At 40.4% G+C, this 15,466-nt stretch overlaps 1 protein-coding gene across 1 annotated transcript in view; it reads left to right on the top strand.

Annotated features, from left to right (window-relative positions):
- pappa2 (pappalysin 2) overlaps nucleotides 1-15,466 on the top strand; it is a 97,176-nt gene that overhangs the window by 46,470 nt on the left and 35,240 nt on the right. Inside the window, exons 11-15 of the mRNA XM_047156612.2 lie at nucleotides 1,605-1,798; nucleotides 4,095-4,214; nucleotides 4,312-4,453; nucleotides 10,497-10,671; nucleotides 12,840-13,002. Of these exons, the coding sequence (XP_047012568.2) occupies nucleotides 1,605-1,798; nucleotides 4,095-4,214; nucleotides 4,312-4,453; nucleotides 10,497-10,671; nucleotides 12,840-13,002 (794 nt within the window). The remainder of the gene's footprint in view (nucleotides 1-1,604; nucleotides 1,799-4,094; nucleotides 4,215-4,311; nucleotides 4,454-10,496; nucleotides 10,672-12,839; nucleotides 13,003-15,466) is intronic.

Here is a 15,466-nt window from a genome sequence, read left to right as displayed (position 1 = left end):
CCTCAGAGATTGCCAGATCTTTCTTTTGTAGAGGTGTCAGAGAAAGAATTATGTTAAAAAAAATAATCTGTTAGAAAGTGCAAGATCATTGTAGAAGGAACAGAGACAAAACTTAACATAACAGTTTAAATAAGTACCAGTACTCAGTTGTGCTACAAATACCCAGCCAGCTCCATCAAACCCGTTCAGATGATTCAGAATGCAGCAGTACACCTCGTCTTCAACCAGCCCAAGAGAACCCATGTCACACCGCTCTTCATCTCCCTCCACTGGCTTCCTGTAGCCGCTCGCATCAAATTCAAGGCCTTGATGCTCACCTACAAGACCTTGTCTGGAACAGCACCCTCTTATCTCAACTCTCTCCTGAAGGCTTAAGTTCCCTCATGCGATCTGCGATCAATCAATGACCGACACTTAGTAGTACCTACTCAGCGTGGCTCAAGGTCCCTTTCCAGAACCTTCACACTAACTGCCCCTCAGTGGTGGAATGAACTTCCAACCTCAATCCGGACCGAAGAATCTGTAACTCTCTTCAAAAAACCTCTTCCGTGAACACTTAACTAAACCCTAAAAGGCCAACCCCACATTATCCTTTTTAAAAATAAAACAATTTACTCTGGCACTTACACCTCTACTCTGTAACATCGTATGGTAGCACTACTGTATTGTTCTCTGCTTGATATATCGCTTTGCTTGCATTTCCTCATTTGTAAGTCGCTTTGGATAAAAGTATCTGCTAAATGAATAAATGTAAATGTACTAGAGAACTCATATAGGCGTATACCATTTATAAAATTATTAAAAACTTGGAATGTACATCTAGATCCCTAATGATAATGACAAGATGAGAAAGACATGTTGAGAGAAACCAGACTCAGAAACCAGACTCATAACCCAGCCTATTTCGAGTGACACCAGATTTTGATCATTGAATGTGTTTGATCATTGAAAATGTATTGAAAGTATACAGAATGTTTGGTATGATATTATGAATAGGGGTATTTTACAGTCTACATGATTAGAAAAGGTTACACAGGCATGAGGGTACCCTGGGCCATTAGTATCGCGCCACTGAGGTTTTGAATAAAAAAAAAAGAAAAGAAAAACAGAAACAAGTAACAGAAGTTCTGGAATGACTCTGTGACCCCTCTCCCACACATATACGCATGCAGTCTAGATAATCAGCCAGTGTTCATGGACTGGATGTGTTTTTAATTTGGTACTGGAGTCCATTCATCAATCACCTCATCTATGATTCACCATCTTCTTACCGGGCGTTTAACTCATTTACATGTGCCAGCTGTAAAGGAGTTTTGATCTATAAACATTAAAATTGTTGTTGTGGACATTCTTTTTCTCTACGGTTGAGCTTTGTGCCACCTCATCCTTATTAAAGTGCTTTAATGAAATTTTACTCTATTTTTTAACTTATGATCTCATACCCCTTTTCAACTTAATTGGTTTATTGAACTGGTATGAAAATTGCCCCATGTAAAGGATCCCCACACCTTATCCCTTACCTTACACCTGCCGAGCAGTGCGAACCAAATTAGTTTTGGCATTGAGATTGGTGTTAATTGGCTTGTGCTCTCTTGTTCTCTCAGGTCAGCCAAGTCATTGCTACTTTTATGAGGGTGATGGTGTGTGTGAGGAATTTGAGAGGGGCTTCAGTGTTCAGGACTGTGGCTTCTTTACCCCAAATGGCTTCATTGACCAATGGGCTTCTAGTGCAACAGCTTCCCATCAGGACTGGCGGTGCCCTGCACTGTCTGCAACAGGGGAGCCCAATCTCAGTCTGGTAATGTACAATGCTGTGCACAACTCTTAACAATTTTGTAATAATTAGTTGGAAGCAGTTCACAGTCTAGCTTTAAATCACTTATACATGCTTTAGAACTACTAGATCCACACCACACACTCCACTAGCCTGCTCTGAGTCACCTCCATCACTAACTGGGGTACCCACTGCACTACCTCTGAGTCTGTGGAGGTATTCTCCGAGCATGTATGTTTCACCAATCATTATTACATATTCACGTCGATATTTGAGTTTATATCTAAAGCGGATGGATTTCTAAACTTCCCCAATAGTATGAAACTGTCCTAATGTTTTATTAACAATTACAAAATAATAAAATACAGCATATTTCATTATATTTTGACATTTTATTTGTAAATAAACATATAAAAATATATACTCCAATATTGTTGCGCAGACAAATATACTTACACTATTACAGTACATACCTTGGGTCGGTAGGGACCTTATAGACTTTTTAAAATAAATTAATTATAAAAACAGATATTATTCGACAATTTTATATTTTTTTCTTGTTGTTGATAATAAATAGATTGAGGAATAATAAGAAGGTGGAGGTCTAATGTGAAAACATGAACGAGGGGGAGGGTACTGAATGATATCCAGGGTCGCTAACGACCCAGGGTATGCATTTAAGGGTTAACAAGGGATCGACTTTAGTCTGTTCTTCATATGGGTATACTTACATACCTGTTTATTTCAATCTGCTAATTTAACCAGATTAACACCATTTCATACTTTCAGGGACTTCTTAATGCTCAGATGTTAAACAGATACATTTATTGTTTGCTTGAATCCCAAATACATAGGGTATGAAAAAATAGTTTCTACATCCTGTGTCACAGGTTCTCAACTGTGGTCTTGGAGAACCCCCTGCCCTGCAAGTTTTAACATTTTCTCAGCTCCCAGCACACCTGATGTAACTAATCTGCTAATTAGTAGCCCTTCCTGAATTTAAGTTGGTGTGATGTAGCTGGGAAAACACTAAAATGTGCAGGACAGGGGGTACTCCAGTGCCCTAGTCTACCCTATGTAATGCAATGTATATCGAATGGGGAGGTTACTGCTATTATTTACAACCAAAATTCCGAAAAAGTTGATGTGAAACAGGTGAGTCAATCGTCTAATCATAGTATATAAGGAGCCTCCAAAAAAGGCCTAGTCCTTCAAGAGCAATTATGAGTCGAGGCTCGCCAATCTGCCAACAGATGCATCAGTGAATAATCCAACACTTTGAGAACAACATTCCCCAAAGACAAATCAGTAGGATTTTAGGCATTTCACCTTCTACAGAGCACAATATAATTAAAGGATTCAAGGAATCTTTAATTATTCTTTTTAATTAATCAAAGGAAAGTTAAGGCTTTACGATATAAAGCAGAAGCCATACATCAGCACTGTCCAGAAGTGCTGCAGACTTCTCTGGGCTCTGTCTCATCTGAGATGGACAGTAGCACAGTGGAATCGTGTTTTGTGGTCCGACGAGTCGACATTTCAAATAGTTTTTGGACAAAACAGCTGTCATATTCTCCGGGCCAAAGAGGTTAAGGACCATCCAAGCTGTTATTGGCATCAAGTCCAAAAGCCAGCATCTGTCATGGTATGGGGTCAGTGCCTATGCCATGGGTAACTTACGCATCTGTGAGGGCAGCATTAATGCAGAAAGATATGTACACATTTTGGAGCAACATACGCTGCCATCCAGAGCAGGACAATGACAAACCACATTCTGCCCAGATTACAAGTGCATGGTTGCGTAAGCAGAGAGAGTGGGTGCTAGCATGGCCTGCCTGCAGTCCTGACCTGTCTCGGATTGAGAACGTATGATGCATTATGAAGCGCAAAATAAGGCAACGTAGGCCCTTCAGTTGCTTAGCTGAAGAAATGCATACTGGATGAATGGGGGAAAATTACGCTTGCTTAATTACTTAAAGAACTGGTATTTTCACTCAGCACCCAAACGCTTAAGTGTTATTAAAAGAAAAGGTGATGTTAGACAGTGGTAAACAGTCAACTGTCCTAATTTTGTTTAATGTGTTGCAGGCATCAGATTTGAAATGAGTGTAATTTTTAAAAAATAAATTTAATTCACACATTAAGACATCAAATAATGTGTTAATAATGTGTTTTCGATGTGGTACAGGGTAAATTGAATTTTCAAATGAAATTGCATTTTCCATACTGTCACAACTTTTTCAGAATTGGGGTTGTCATTATGTTATTATTATATTCCTATGGTTAGATTATTATAAAATAAGATATTTTGTTTTATTAGATGTGCAGGTCTCAGTATGTGGAAATGAATGACGCGCTAATGCGTGATGCATGGGTCCCCTGCACAGTCTTGTCTCACTTCAGCAGTCACCATGTCCAGGAGCAGCCTGTCTGGCTCAGGGTATGTACTACAACTGAAGGAAAATTTAGAAGAATGAGAGAACACGAAGATTACATGAGCTCACTGCAGTTTTTCCCCTTCTTGGTGTTTTGGTCAGGTGGAATTCGAGCGGCCTGGGGTAGCAGCCTCCATTCTCATCTATCTGGCCTATGATGGAGAAATACAGAACACTGGAGAACAGTGCAAGAAAACAGTGTCTATCCAACTCTGTGACACTAGTGACAAAAACCACACAATTGGTGCATTTCACAGACCATTCAATCACATAAAATTAGTGTGACAAAGATATTATATAATTTTAACTATTAGCAATATAAAACATTCACATGCTTGGTGATCTTTCTGATGTGAGTCAAATAAAAAATGGAGATGTGACAGTAACAATTTATCCTTTTGTTTTATAGTTATATCACTCAGTTTAAGAGGGGTTAGCTAGCCTCTACCATCAGAACTATGGACCATCTCTTATTTATAATTTAATCTACTTATTTTTACTGTAGTGTTTTTAGAGCAACCTTAATATACCTTGAATTACATGTTGCTTAATAATTTTTTGGCATAGAGACATGCTTTAAATTCCATCTTGGATTAACTGGAAAGGATTTCAAATCTACATGTACCTTTACAGTTTAGATGGTTTTTTTTTGTTTGTTTGGATTATAAATGAGCACTCAACAAAGGTTTTGTATTTTTATTCATTTGCTGTTCAATTTTAAAGGTGCTATAAAAAGCAGGCCCACAGCATTTTGATTGTATTCATATGCACCAACATGAAATATGTCAAGGAATCTATCATTAAATAATAAACTGAAAGATATATTACGTTTTCATTACCAAGCTACTAACATAAATCTAATGTGTTTTTAACTTTTCTACCCTGATTTTTTATACTTTCTAGCCTTGTAAATGCCACACTTCATTATAAAAAAAAATTCATCACTTAAAGGTGAAGTCTGGTTATCAGCCGCCATCTTGGAATGATGAAACGCGATTGTCTCTGTGCACTTAGGAACATTAGGCAATTAAGGCACATTGCGAAGCAGACACGCATAGTTATGCTTCTTGAGTCAAAGCGTTGAGCAAAGCATGTTATAATTGGTTGGATTGAAAAGTCACATCTGATTGGCTAACAAGAATGTCCTTTAAAAAAGAAATTATGTACACACTTGAGCAATATACGATTTGCAAATGCAGATTCGTACGGAAGCCCTCAGCGACCATGCATTATGATTTTTTTTTCTTTGTTGTTTTCTCGTGATCACAGCTTAATTTTCTGGTGATCTTGTCATAAGAAAGTTGTTTTTTCATGATCTCGACATAACAAAAAGTTGTTTTCTCATGATCCATCCATCCATCCATCTTCAACCGCTTACTCCTTTTCAGGGTTGCGGGGGAGCCTGGAGCCTATCCCAGAGAGCATTGGGCACAAGGCGGGGTACACCCTGGACAGGGTGCCAGTCCATCGCAGGTTTTCTCATGATTTTCATGTAATTTTCTCATGATCTCAACTTGATTTTCTCGTGATCTTGACATAACCAAAAGCTGTTTTGTCACCCTATAATTTTATTCAGAGAAAATCTTGCGCTTTGTGAATGGGACTGGTATTACATGCATGTCGGCTTCTTCGCCATCATAAATGCAATAACTGCACACTGTAGAGATGGACTTTGTTTCCGCATTAAGAGAGAGGGGTGGGTGTCCCCTTCTCAAATGTCAGACACTAATGTGGAAGTTGTCAATCCTGCAGAGATCAGAGATAACATATTTTTGTAGGCCACCCCATTAGTTAGCATCACCCCGATTCCCTCGACAAAAAGCCAATAGGATTTTTCCATTGCCTTTAGGATTATTGCAGAAAATAAACTGTTAATGATTCTTACATGTTTCGTTTCTTAAGATAATCTTCACAAATGAACACAACTTTTATGAAGTTTGAAGCCTAAATACAATCGCCAGAAGTAAAAAGCTAATATTAGGCTATAAATGAACTACAACACAGTCACATGAATTCAACCTCACCTCCACTAAGCTTCTGACACCTCTTTCAATCTTTATTTTAAAAACACTACAATTGGAAAACACTATAAATTGATAAATCTACAAGTTGGAAAGTTTGAGTTGGAATAGTTTGCAAGAACGCGAGTATAAACACAATGAGGCTGTAGTAGATGAGATTTAGTAGATGAGATGTCCGCGACAACCTCTGTAGTACCATTTAGCCACTTGTTATCAATTGTATTTTTCAAGACACGTAAAAGCTTTTTAAAAAATCCCGAGTGGGGTATTACTGACGTATTTTATGGTGTAGTATAAAACGTGAACATATCTTGAGCTTGTGTTAACCAAAGACCTTATTTCAGGCATTTAACCAAAAACTCATTCAAAAACCCATTGACTTCAGGATGATGGATGGCCAGTAGACAGAAAAATTAAGTCGAGATCACGAGAAAAGATCTGGGTTATGCATGTAACCCTGTTCCTCGAGAAGGGAACGAGATGTTGCGTGAGCCCTCACGCATGACTGGTATCTAAAGCATGTGTATCATCATGCCTATTTATAGGCCTGTCATGATCAGGTGATGTGGCAATTAAGCATGTCGCGTGATATAAAAACGGCACCTGTGAACCGTGCCATCACCCTCTATTATCTGAAGCAAAGACGCAGTTCACTGGCATGCCCCAGTATGATAAAGCTACGCAATTTCTCGTTCCCTTCTCAGGAAACACAGTTAAATGCGTAAAATGGACATTCCCTTTCAAAAGGGACTCAATGTTGCGTGAGCTTCAGGCTGTGGGAACGAGAATACCCACTCCATCATACTGAGGGCATGGCCTGTTCAAAAGATCTTAGCCCGAGGGTCACTGCAAGACACTCGAGCTTGGTGTGGAATGTATATCCAGGCTGTAATATTGAATGGATATGTGTGGCATAGACCACCCCGCCGCAGCGCACACATCCTGTAAGGAAATCCCTTTGTACAAAGCCTTCAAGGAGGTGACCCCCATAATGGAATGAGCAGTAAGGCACAGAAGTGTAGTGAGACCACGCTTCCATTATACAATTAGAGATGTCCTGCTTCATCACAGCATCACCTCTACTGTCACCGAAAAAGCAGACCAGCAGCTGCTCTGACTTATGCCACTGGCCGGAGTGGTCGACATAAGTACAGAGAGCCCTTACTGGACTTAGTCAGTGCAATTTCTCTTGTTCCAGTATGAGGAACGGAGGAGGGCATAAAGCCTGCAACATTACCAGCTAGGCAGCAACATAGGCACTTTAGGAATATAATCTGGCCTAGGATATAGGAAGGCCTTGGCTAATCCAAGGGTAAAGTCAAGGGAGGAAGGGGAAACAGAGACAACTTGTAGATATCCTACTTGCTTGAGAGATGTCAGGGCCAGCAGAAGAGCTACCTTTAGAGTCAGAAGCTTCTCTAAGGGCTCAAATGGGGCACCTGACAGACCTTCCAGAACAGACCACAGAAAGGTCCCAGGAAGGTATGCATGGTCTGCAGATGGGCCTCAGCAACTTGACACCACACATTAAACCTCTATGTTAGAACATGCTCTAAACCTCAATGTTAGAGGATGTTGTCTCACAGAGGCTCCATCAATAGGGGCTTGGCTGGGCAAAATGGCAGCCACATAGACCCTGATTGTAGAAGGCGCCAACTCTGCTGAGAAACATCCTTGTAAGAACTCCAAGACTGTAGCTATTGCGCATTTTACTGGGTCTAGCTGACGTTCTTCACACCACGAGACAAAAAGTTGCCACTTGAGCGCAAATAATTTCCTCGTGGATGGTGCTCTAGCATTCATCATGGTCTCTACGACCTAAGGTGAGAGACCAGAATCTATGAGCTGGTGCCCCTCAGGGGCCAGACCCACAGTTCCGGCTGAGAATGATCAGCCCTCTGGCTTCAGACAGTAGATCCCTGTGGACAGGAATCTCCCAAGGAGTGCTGTCTAGCAGGGGTATTATCTCTGAGAACCATATTTGAGCTGCCCAATAAGGTGCTACTAGCAGTAGACGTAGACGGTCTTGGCGAACTCTAGCTAGAACTTGTGGGAAAAGCCCCAGAGAAGTGAGGGTGAGCCACAGCGAGCAGTGTGTTGTCTTCTCAAGGGGAACACATCCACTTACGCTTGGCCAAACCTCCGCTATGTATGGACTTCACCACTTATGGATGGAACCTCCAATCCCTGGGCCTCAGTCCCTGCCTTGACAGGATGTCTGCCCCAACATTATGGTTGCCTGGAATGTACATTGCACTCACTGAGAAAAACTTTCCCTCCTCCCTTTTAGGCAGAACCCATGGAGACACATTTGGCAGTAGTTTCCACAAAGCCAGATGGTCTTTTAGTGACATTTACTCTTCCACATTCTGTTAAAGGTAAAGCATCAGATTTTCATTGCCCTGTGACAGCTCGCTGACCAGAGAAGACTGAAAACTTGGGACAGCCTTGGCTAGGGGAGGCTAACTGCCCTAATAACATCACATGCTCTGATACGTCCCGCCATGGCCCCTCAGGACCACTCCTTCTTTGACTGCTTGGCCTTTATGATCATTCTCAGATCAGGCCTATTAGCAGGCAGTAACTGTGGCCACCCGGTCCCCCTGGCTGCCACACTCGCCTTCTGTGCCTCCCTCGCACTAGTGCTGGCAAACTGAACATAACGGGAAGGAACTATCTGAATGCCGCCATATGTCGAGCTTACCCAGCAGGTCTGCTTGGTAGGTCTGCAACACTGCCATTGTATGCAGTGACCCACAAGCGAGACCCGCAGCCGCATAGGCCTTGCACCACTCAATTAACTGCTGTCAATGGAGAGTGGTAGCTCACAAGCTCCTCCTCCACCTTTGGCATAGCTTAATAGCTGTGCCATTCATTCCCCATGATGGCCGAATAATCAGATGTTGCAGGGTTATAAATACGGCTAGTGTATGGTTTTCCCCAGAAGCGTCATATTTGATCATGCACGTCTGGAAAAAAGGGGAGCTTTCAGCAGTGTGAAGGTGATTTATTTTCACTGCGGAGAAAGCACTCATCCAGCCTATTGTGAGCAACTTCCTGTTCCTGCACTTCAAGAAGCTCTTTATATGTTTGAGAGCTGCTCTCCATTTTTGGTGCAATGTCATACCCTTCTGGTTCTTCATGGAACCCTTCTGGGGTTTTTTTTGACTTTCCATAATGGAAGGAGGAGTCACTACACAAGCTTCAAAATCTGGCGGAGAGCAAGAAAGAAAGAGCAAGAGGTACAGCATCGCTCATCTCTGGCTCCTCTTCCAGATCCATGTGAGATCCTCAGGACCTGAGCCGGCTGGCTGCCTCAGCAGTGGCCGGCCCAGATCCACAAGGCTCTGAAACCCAACTCCCTTCAGCCAAGAAGAGAGTGAGCCACAAGCAGAGCTGCCTAATTGTAAGGCGCACTATCAGACCTCTTGAGGGCTGCCCTGGCATGCTCCACCCTTAGACAGTTTACACAGAAAGTGTCCCCCCGATTAAACAGGAGCAAGGCGTGATACACTCTCACTCATATTTTTCTCTTTTTTTAAAAAAGGGACAGAAAAGTAAAGAGATTTTTCTTTCTTTTCTTGAAAAGATAGAGAGGAAATGAAAAGCATTTGCAAGCATTACACAAATGACTGACATGCAGTCTCGCTGAAGATAATAAGACAGCGTGGTTCACAGGTGCCATTTTTTATCGCGCTACACACTTAATTGCCACGTCACCTGATCACGGCATGATGTTACCCAAGCTTCAGATACCGGTCACATGCGAGGGCGCTTCCAACAGCGTGAAGCTCATGCAACGTTGAGTTCCCTTTGAAAGGGAACAACTTTTGTTATGTCAAAATCATGATAAAATTAAGTCGAGATCACAAGAAAACTACTTTTTTTAAGAAAGAAAACCTTAATAATGCATGGCAACTTAGGGCTTCCGTAGATTCAAGAATTCATTCATAAATGTAAAAAACATTCAGAAATTTACAAACACAATTGTGTATTTATGAATTGTGTGTTTGCATTTGTGAGTCATGCTTTGTGAATGTAAAATTATTTATGCATTTGTAAATCATATTTTGTCAATATGAATTAGGTTTTGATTATGTGGATTGTTTTATGTGAATGTAAATTAGCTTACGCATTTGTGAATTGGCTTCTGTAAATGTATACATTTTGAGACTAGTCTATCTCCATAGTTACAGGTGTGTGTGTGTGTGTGTGTGTGTGCGTGTGTGTGTGTGTGTGTGTGTGTGTGTGTGCGTGTGTGTGCAGGTACCTATGAGCTGTCATGTCAACGTAACCCCTTGGTGGTGAATGTGACCCACAACCTCAGCATGCCCTTCTTCCAGACAGCTGCTTTGTTGCTGAACTTCTCCACTGTTCATGTGGCTGTGCTAGGGGTGGCATTGCGTACATCCTGCCATTTCAGTCCCTTCGCCCTGACTGGGTGCGCTGAGGGTGGGCTCTTCCACGTCTTCACACATGCTCACATACAATGCCTTTAAGATGTTACCCTCAGAAAATGTCAGACCTGAATTGTAGCTTCAATTAATTGTTTTTACACAGCCATGCCATAATGTTCACAATGGTATACCTTCATGATTTGATTTGAATGGAACAAAATACCTAAAACAGTGGTTCCCAATTACAACCTTCTACATCCTTTAGTTACAGACCTCTAGAGTGGCTTCCTTCCAGACTAGTGGAGTAGCCCAGTTTGCTTGTTTCCTTGCCACAGAGGAATCCTGTTGTGTACTTGAGAACATGGACTCAAAGATGTTGGGTATAGCACTCTATTTTTAAATCTGCACAATCAGAGTGAATTGACACACATCATGGATGATGGTAATTCTAGTATTTGACTTACTATTTTCATCAGAGTTGACTGTGTTGCTGGCCTATTGTTTGAGTCAGTGTGTAGCAGTGTGCGCACTGTGAATGCAGAATAACTACTGACTTCTTAAGGTTATGATATTAAATTGTAACTTGTGAATTATTGTCAACTTTGTCAACTTTCCCAACCTCTTGTCGGGTGGCAAGCTGTATATTCTAAGCCTGTGTTATGGATTTGATGGACATGATCAATGTCCAAATTGTTTGGTACCAGGAATCTTGGACAAGCACTTGCAGGCTATAGGAGTACTGCTGGGTAATCATTATGTTGTTATGACACTGCCTTGCCAAAGAAATGACTGAATTAAGCAGCAGGTATTAATTGCTGTGCTTACTGATAAGAAAATGGTAAGCTCCTTTCATGTGTTGCAGTGGCAGGAACAAAAATTGGCTGCTATTCTATGCAGAGCTTGGGTGTATGATGATTAGAGTGTAATACAGAAGTGTGGCTTAGCAGCAATGGTGAATGTTCTGCAGGTTGATATTAAGACTGATGTTAAAACTGAAACTGTTTTTTGTATTTTGCTGATCAAATGCAAAAAACACAAATTGTGGTTATGACTGCCCATGTGTAAGTGTACGCGCAGGTCGCACTTGCACATTTAATTCTTTTGCACTATTTAGTTGTTCCACAAGGTGGCAACAGTGACCCAGGGCTGTTGATTGTCAAGGTAGTTGAAGAAAAAATGGAATAAAAGGAGAGATGGAAATGAGTGCAGAAAGTACCTGCATTTATATAATTCTAGCCTTAAAGTGTATAAGGATTTGTATATGGATGGCGAGAGATTTCCCAAGCATTGTTCTTTGTGTTATTGTGATTTTTCTTCATTGTCGTCCTTTAATGCTCTGTACTGACTCTAAACTTGGAGGGGTAGTGCAAATTGTCGTAATGCGCATGCGTCGACCGCCTGTATACGCGTAAATGTCAAATGGAGTATACTTTGAAAGGCTATGTGTACAACTGTGCGCACTTGTGAAAAAACGAAGTATACCAGAGCCTTTAATCTTTGGGGGAACGAAGGGAGAACTTGCCTGCCCCTAGTATTTGCTGACAAATGGCCCTCCACCAGCTGGACTGCCTCGTCAAGCGACCAATTCCACCGTCCCCTCCGGTAGTTGAGTGACAAACTGCTCCAGCACCACGAGGTCAATTACTTCTTCGACACCGCACTGCTCTTAAGAAGTGTTAACATGGAGCTCACGAACTACCATTTTTACAGATGTTTCATCACAGCCCAGGTGCTCTGTGATTAGTAACAGTGATTCTTGCTCTCTGTTGAGCAGTACCAGAATGTTGAGTGATTCTTATCCTAAACAACGACAGTATCAGCACTTGAGTGATTTTCATTCTCAATAACGTATGCCATTGGTACTGTTTATGAGTGTTTTCTGTTATTGTCTGGCAGGCTCTGTGTTATGAACCCTTACAACTTTGATATGAGGCCTCCACTAGTTCAGAAGGAAACTGCCCTGGTGGTCTGGAATGAAAGGAAGTAGCATTATACCATGTGCATGCTACATATACAAGCATGTTTTTATTATTAAAAATCACATTGGTTAGGGCTTATAAATGGCTTGTTAAGTGAGTTGAATGAGATGTGGATGATTATGGAAAACACAAAAATGCAAGAATATGGCATCTCCATACACCATTTATCCAAATACTGTTCTAGGGACATCCACAGGACTGAAATATAAAATGCTTGTATGTCTGTTTATTAGGTGTGTGCACAGGCCATGCACTGTGGACCCTTGCAGTGGTGTGAAAGTAGAGCATGCTTCAGTTAACTGCACCCCCATTCTGGACCCCACACACTGCTCCATTACCTGCCACCGAGGGTACACACTGCACGTGCTCAGTGGCCTGGGCTTTCGTCCTCAACAGGTACAGAAACAGCTTTATATTGAGAATATAATATATATATATATATATATATATATATATATATATATATATATATATATATATATATATATATATATATATATTATTTATTAATTACTTTTTGTATGTTTTTACATTTAAAAATCATCTGAAATAAATATTGAAAAAAAATCTATAAATTGTATAAATATGAATATATAAATGATTAAAATACCTACAGATAATAAAATTTAGACACATGGAATTTCAAATGAATAAATGACTGAATGTTTCAAGTTGCATATTAAGATTGATGAGTCAATCATGAGTTGGTTGATGAATTTGTTGTGGCGGGGACATTTAGTGCTAGAGTTGAAACATTTAAAACATTCTCACCATTTTTGTGTTTTATCCTTGGAACATTTTGAAAGTCCTACTTTCTCTTTCTCTCTCTCACTCTTTCTTTCTCTCTCTCAGTACAGTTGATATACAGTATATCCCTTACACACAGTTAATGTTTTTTAATCTGTTTGACCGTTTACCTCTGGAATTGGTGCTAAGTAATTTGTGCAACTTGGCAGTTGATCCAACAGAAGATGTACATAGAAATTTTCATTCACCTTAGAGGGTCTTTTTTGCTGGCCATCACTACAGCTAGACAGGGAATTGCGTGTGTAAATGGTCAGCATGCAGTGTCTGTGCAGGGAACTAGAGTTCAAACATCTCATGCTGTGGCTGAACCTAGCATTACATATGTGGTAGTTGAGTGGATAAGGCCTTTGGCTATGGAAGATTGTGAGTTCAATTCCCAGTGCCACCATGGTGCCATGGGTTCTTGTGCAAGACCCATAATCATTAACTTCAACTGTTCAGTTATATCCTGTTGGAATAACATGAGTATTTGTTTTTGATAGAGACTACAAAGCACTTGTAATAGAATGTAATAGAAATATATGTTGGGTATAGTAATGTACTTTGCTATAGTAATAATATCAGCTTATCTGCTTTTGAAGATGAGACTTTGCCAGTGATGTGTCCAGTGAGGGCTCAGAAGCACGTAGAAGTGACTGCCAGCTAGCTATAAAGTGGCTCATTGGGTAAAGGATGTGATTGTGCAATCATATTTGAACCCAGGTCAAGAGGCACTTTCTTCCTTTTTATTTATCCTTTATTTTACCAGGATGGTCCCACTGAGATATAAAATCTCTTCTTCCAGGGAGTCCTGGCCAAAATGGCAGCACAAATAGTTTCACACAAAAAAACAATAATTTAACAAATACATAAAATGCAACACACTAAACAAATGACACATTAATAAAATAATATCCAACACTCATATGACTGCAGGTCAAAGATTACTTTACAAGTACATGTTTCCTTCAGGTTGGTCTGTAAAAGATTTTTAAAAATATTTAAAGACGGGAGTGTTTCCAGCATTATAATACTCTGCAGCTCATTCCATAACCAGGGAGCATAAAAAAAGAAGGCAGCTTTACCATGCTGTGAATGTACCTTAGGAACATTTAAAAGAATTCTAGTAGTAAATCTAGTGCCATAGTTACAGGTGTAATGAAATAAAAGACTGGAGATGTAACTAGGTAATTTACCTAAGAACAGCATGTGTATTTTTCTCTTTTGATAGAAGTAGGACCAGCTACCAAATTCATACAAGGTACAATGATGAGTGCGTGAGGAGACACCCGTTATAAAGCGTAATGCAGAATGGTATACACAATCCTTTTTTTTTTTTTAGTGAAGATAGAGTCACATGCATATAAATCATATCAACCTAATCCAACCCTGAAAGGAAAGAGCTTCAAAAGAAAAACATTTCTTTAAACGAAAAAGCAAGTCTACTTTTGGTCTAAGTTTTTAAAAAGATTTTCAATATGTGTGAACATTTTGTACAATATGTACCACATTTTTCATCAAACTTAAATATTTATAACAATTCACTCTTTCTATACAAAGCCCTTCTGTCACGATCTCACCGGCAGATGGCGCTGCGGCAGCGACGTGCACGGAGAGCGCGCGTGCACGTGCTTTGAGTGCGCATGGACGAGAGGACTTTGTTTACAATGGACATGTGCACTTGTTTTGGTTTCTGTTTTGTCCCCTCCTTGTTTAGTTATTGGCGGAAGTGCGAGGGTGTGTTCAATTGTTACCAGCTGTAGGCATTTAATGTAAATGTCATTAGTTATTTAAAGCCCTTGCGTTGCTGCGCACTTCGCTCAGTATTATAGGTTACATGTTAAGTTTCATGTTTCATTCCTCTGTTCTAGTTTATGTGTTGACCTCGTTTCCCGTTTCTTGTAGATTGACTATAGTGGTAAATAAAGACCTTGATCTGCAATTGCTTACTGTTCGAGTCTCGTTCCGTAACACCTTCTAAAGTTAAAATATGTGGAACAACTACTTTAGTGTGACGACGAATGAAGCATGTATTTGTTTTTTTTAGAGTTTAAAACCAAGTTTAATTTTGACA

The sequence above is a fragment of the Ictalurus punctatus genome, chromosome 7 (assembly GCF_001660625.3).
Source record: "Ictalurus punctatus breed USDA103 chromosome 7, Coco_2.0, whole genome shotgun sequence".
NCBI classification, from domain to species: Eukaryota; Metazoa; Chordata; class Actinopteri; order Siluriformes; family Ictaluridae; genus Ictalurus; species Ictalurus punctatus.
This window is presented reverse-complemented; position numbering and strand designations above follow the sequence as displayed.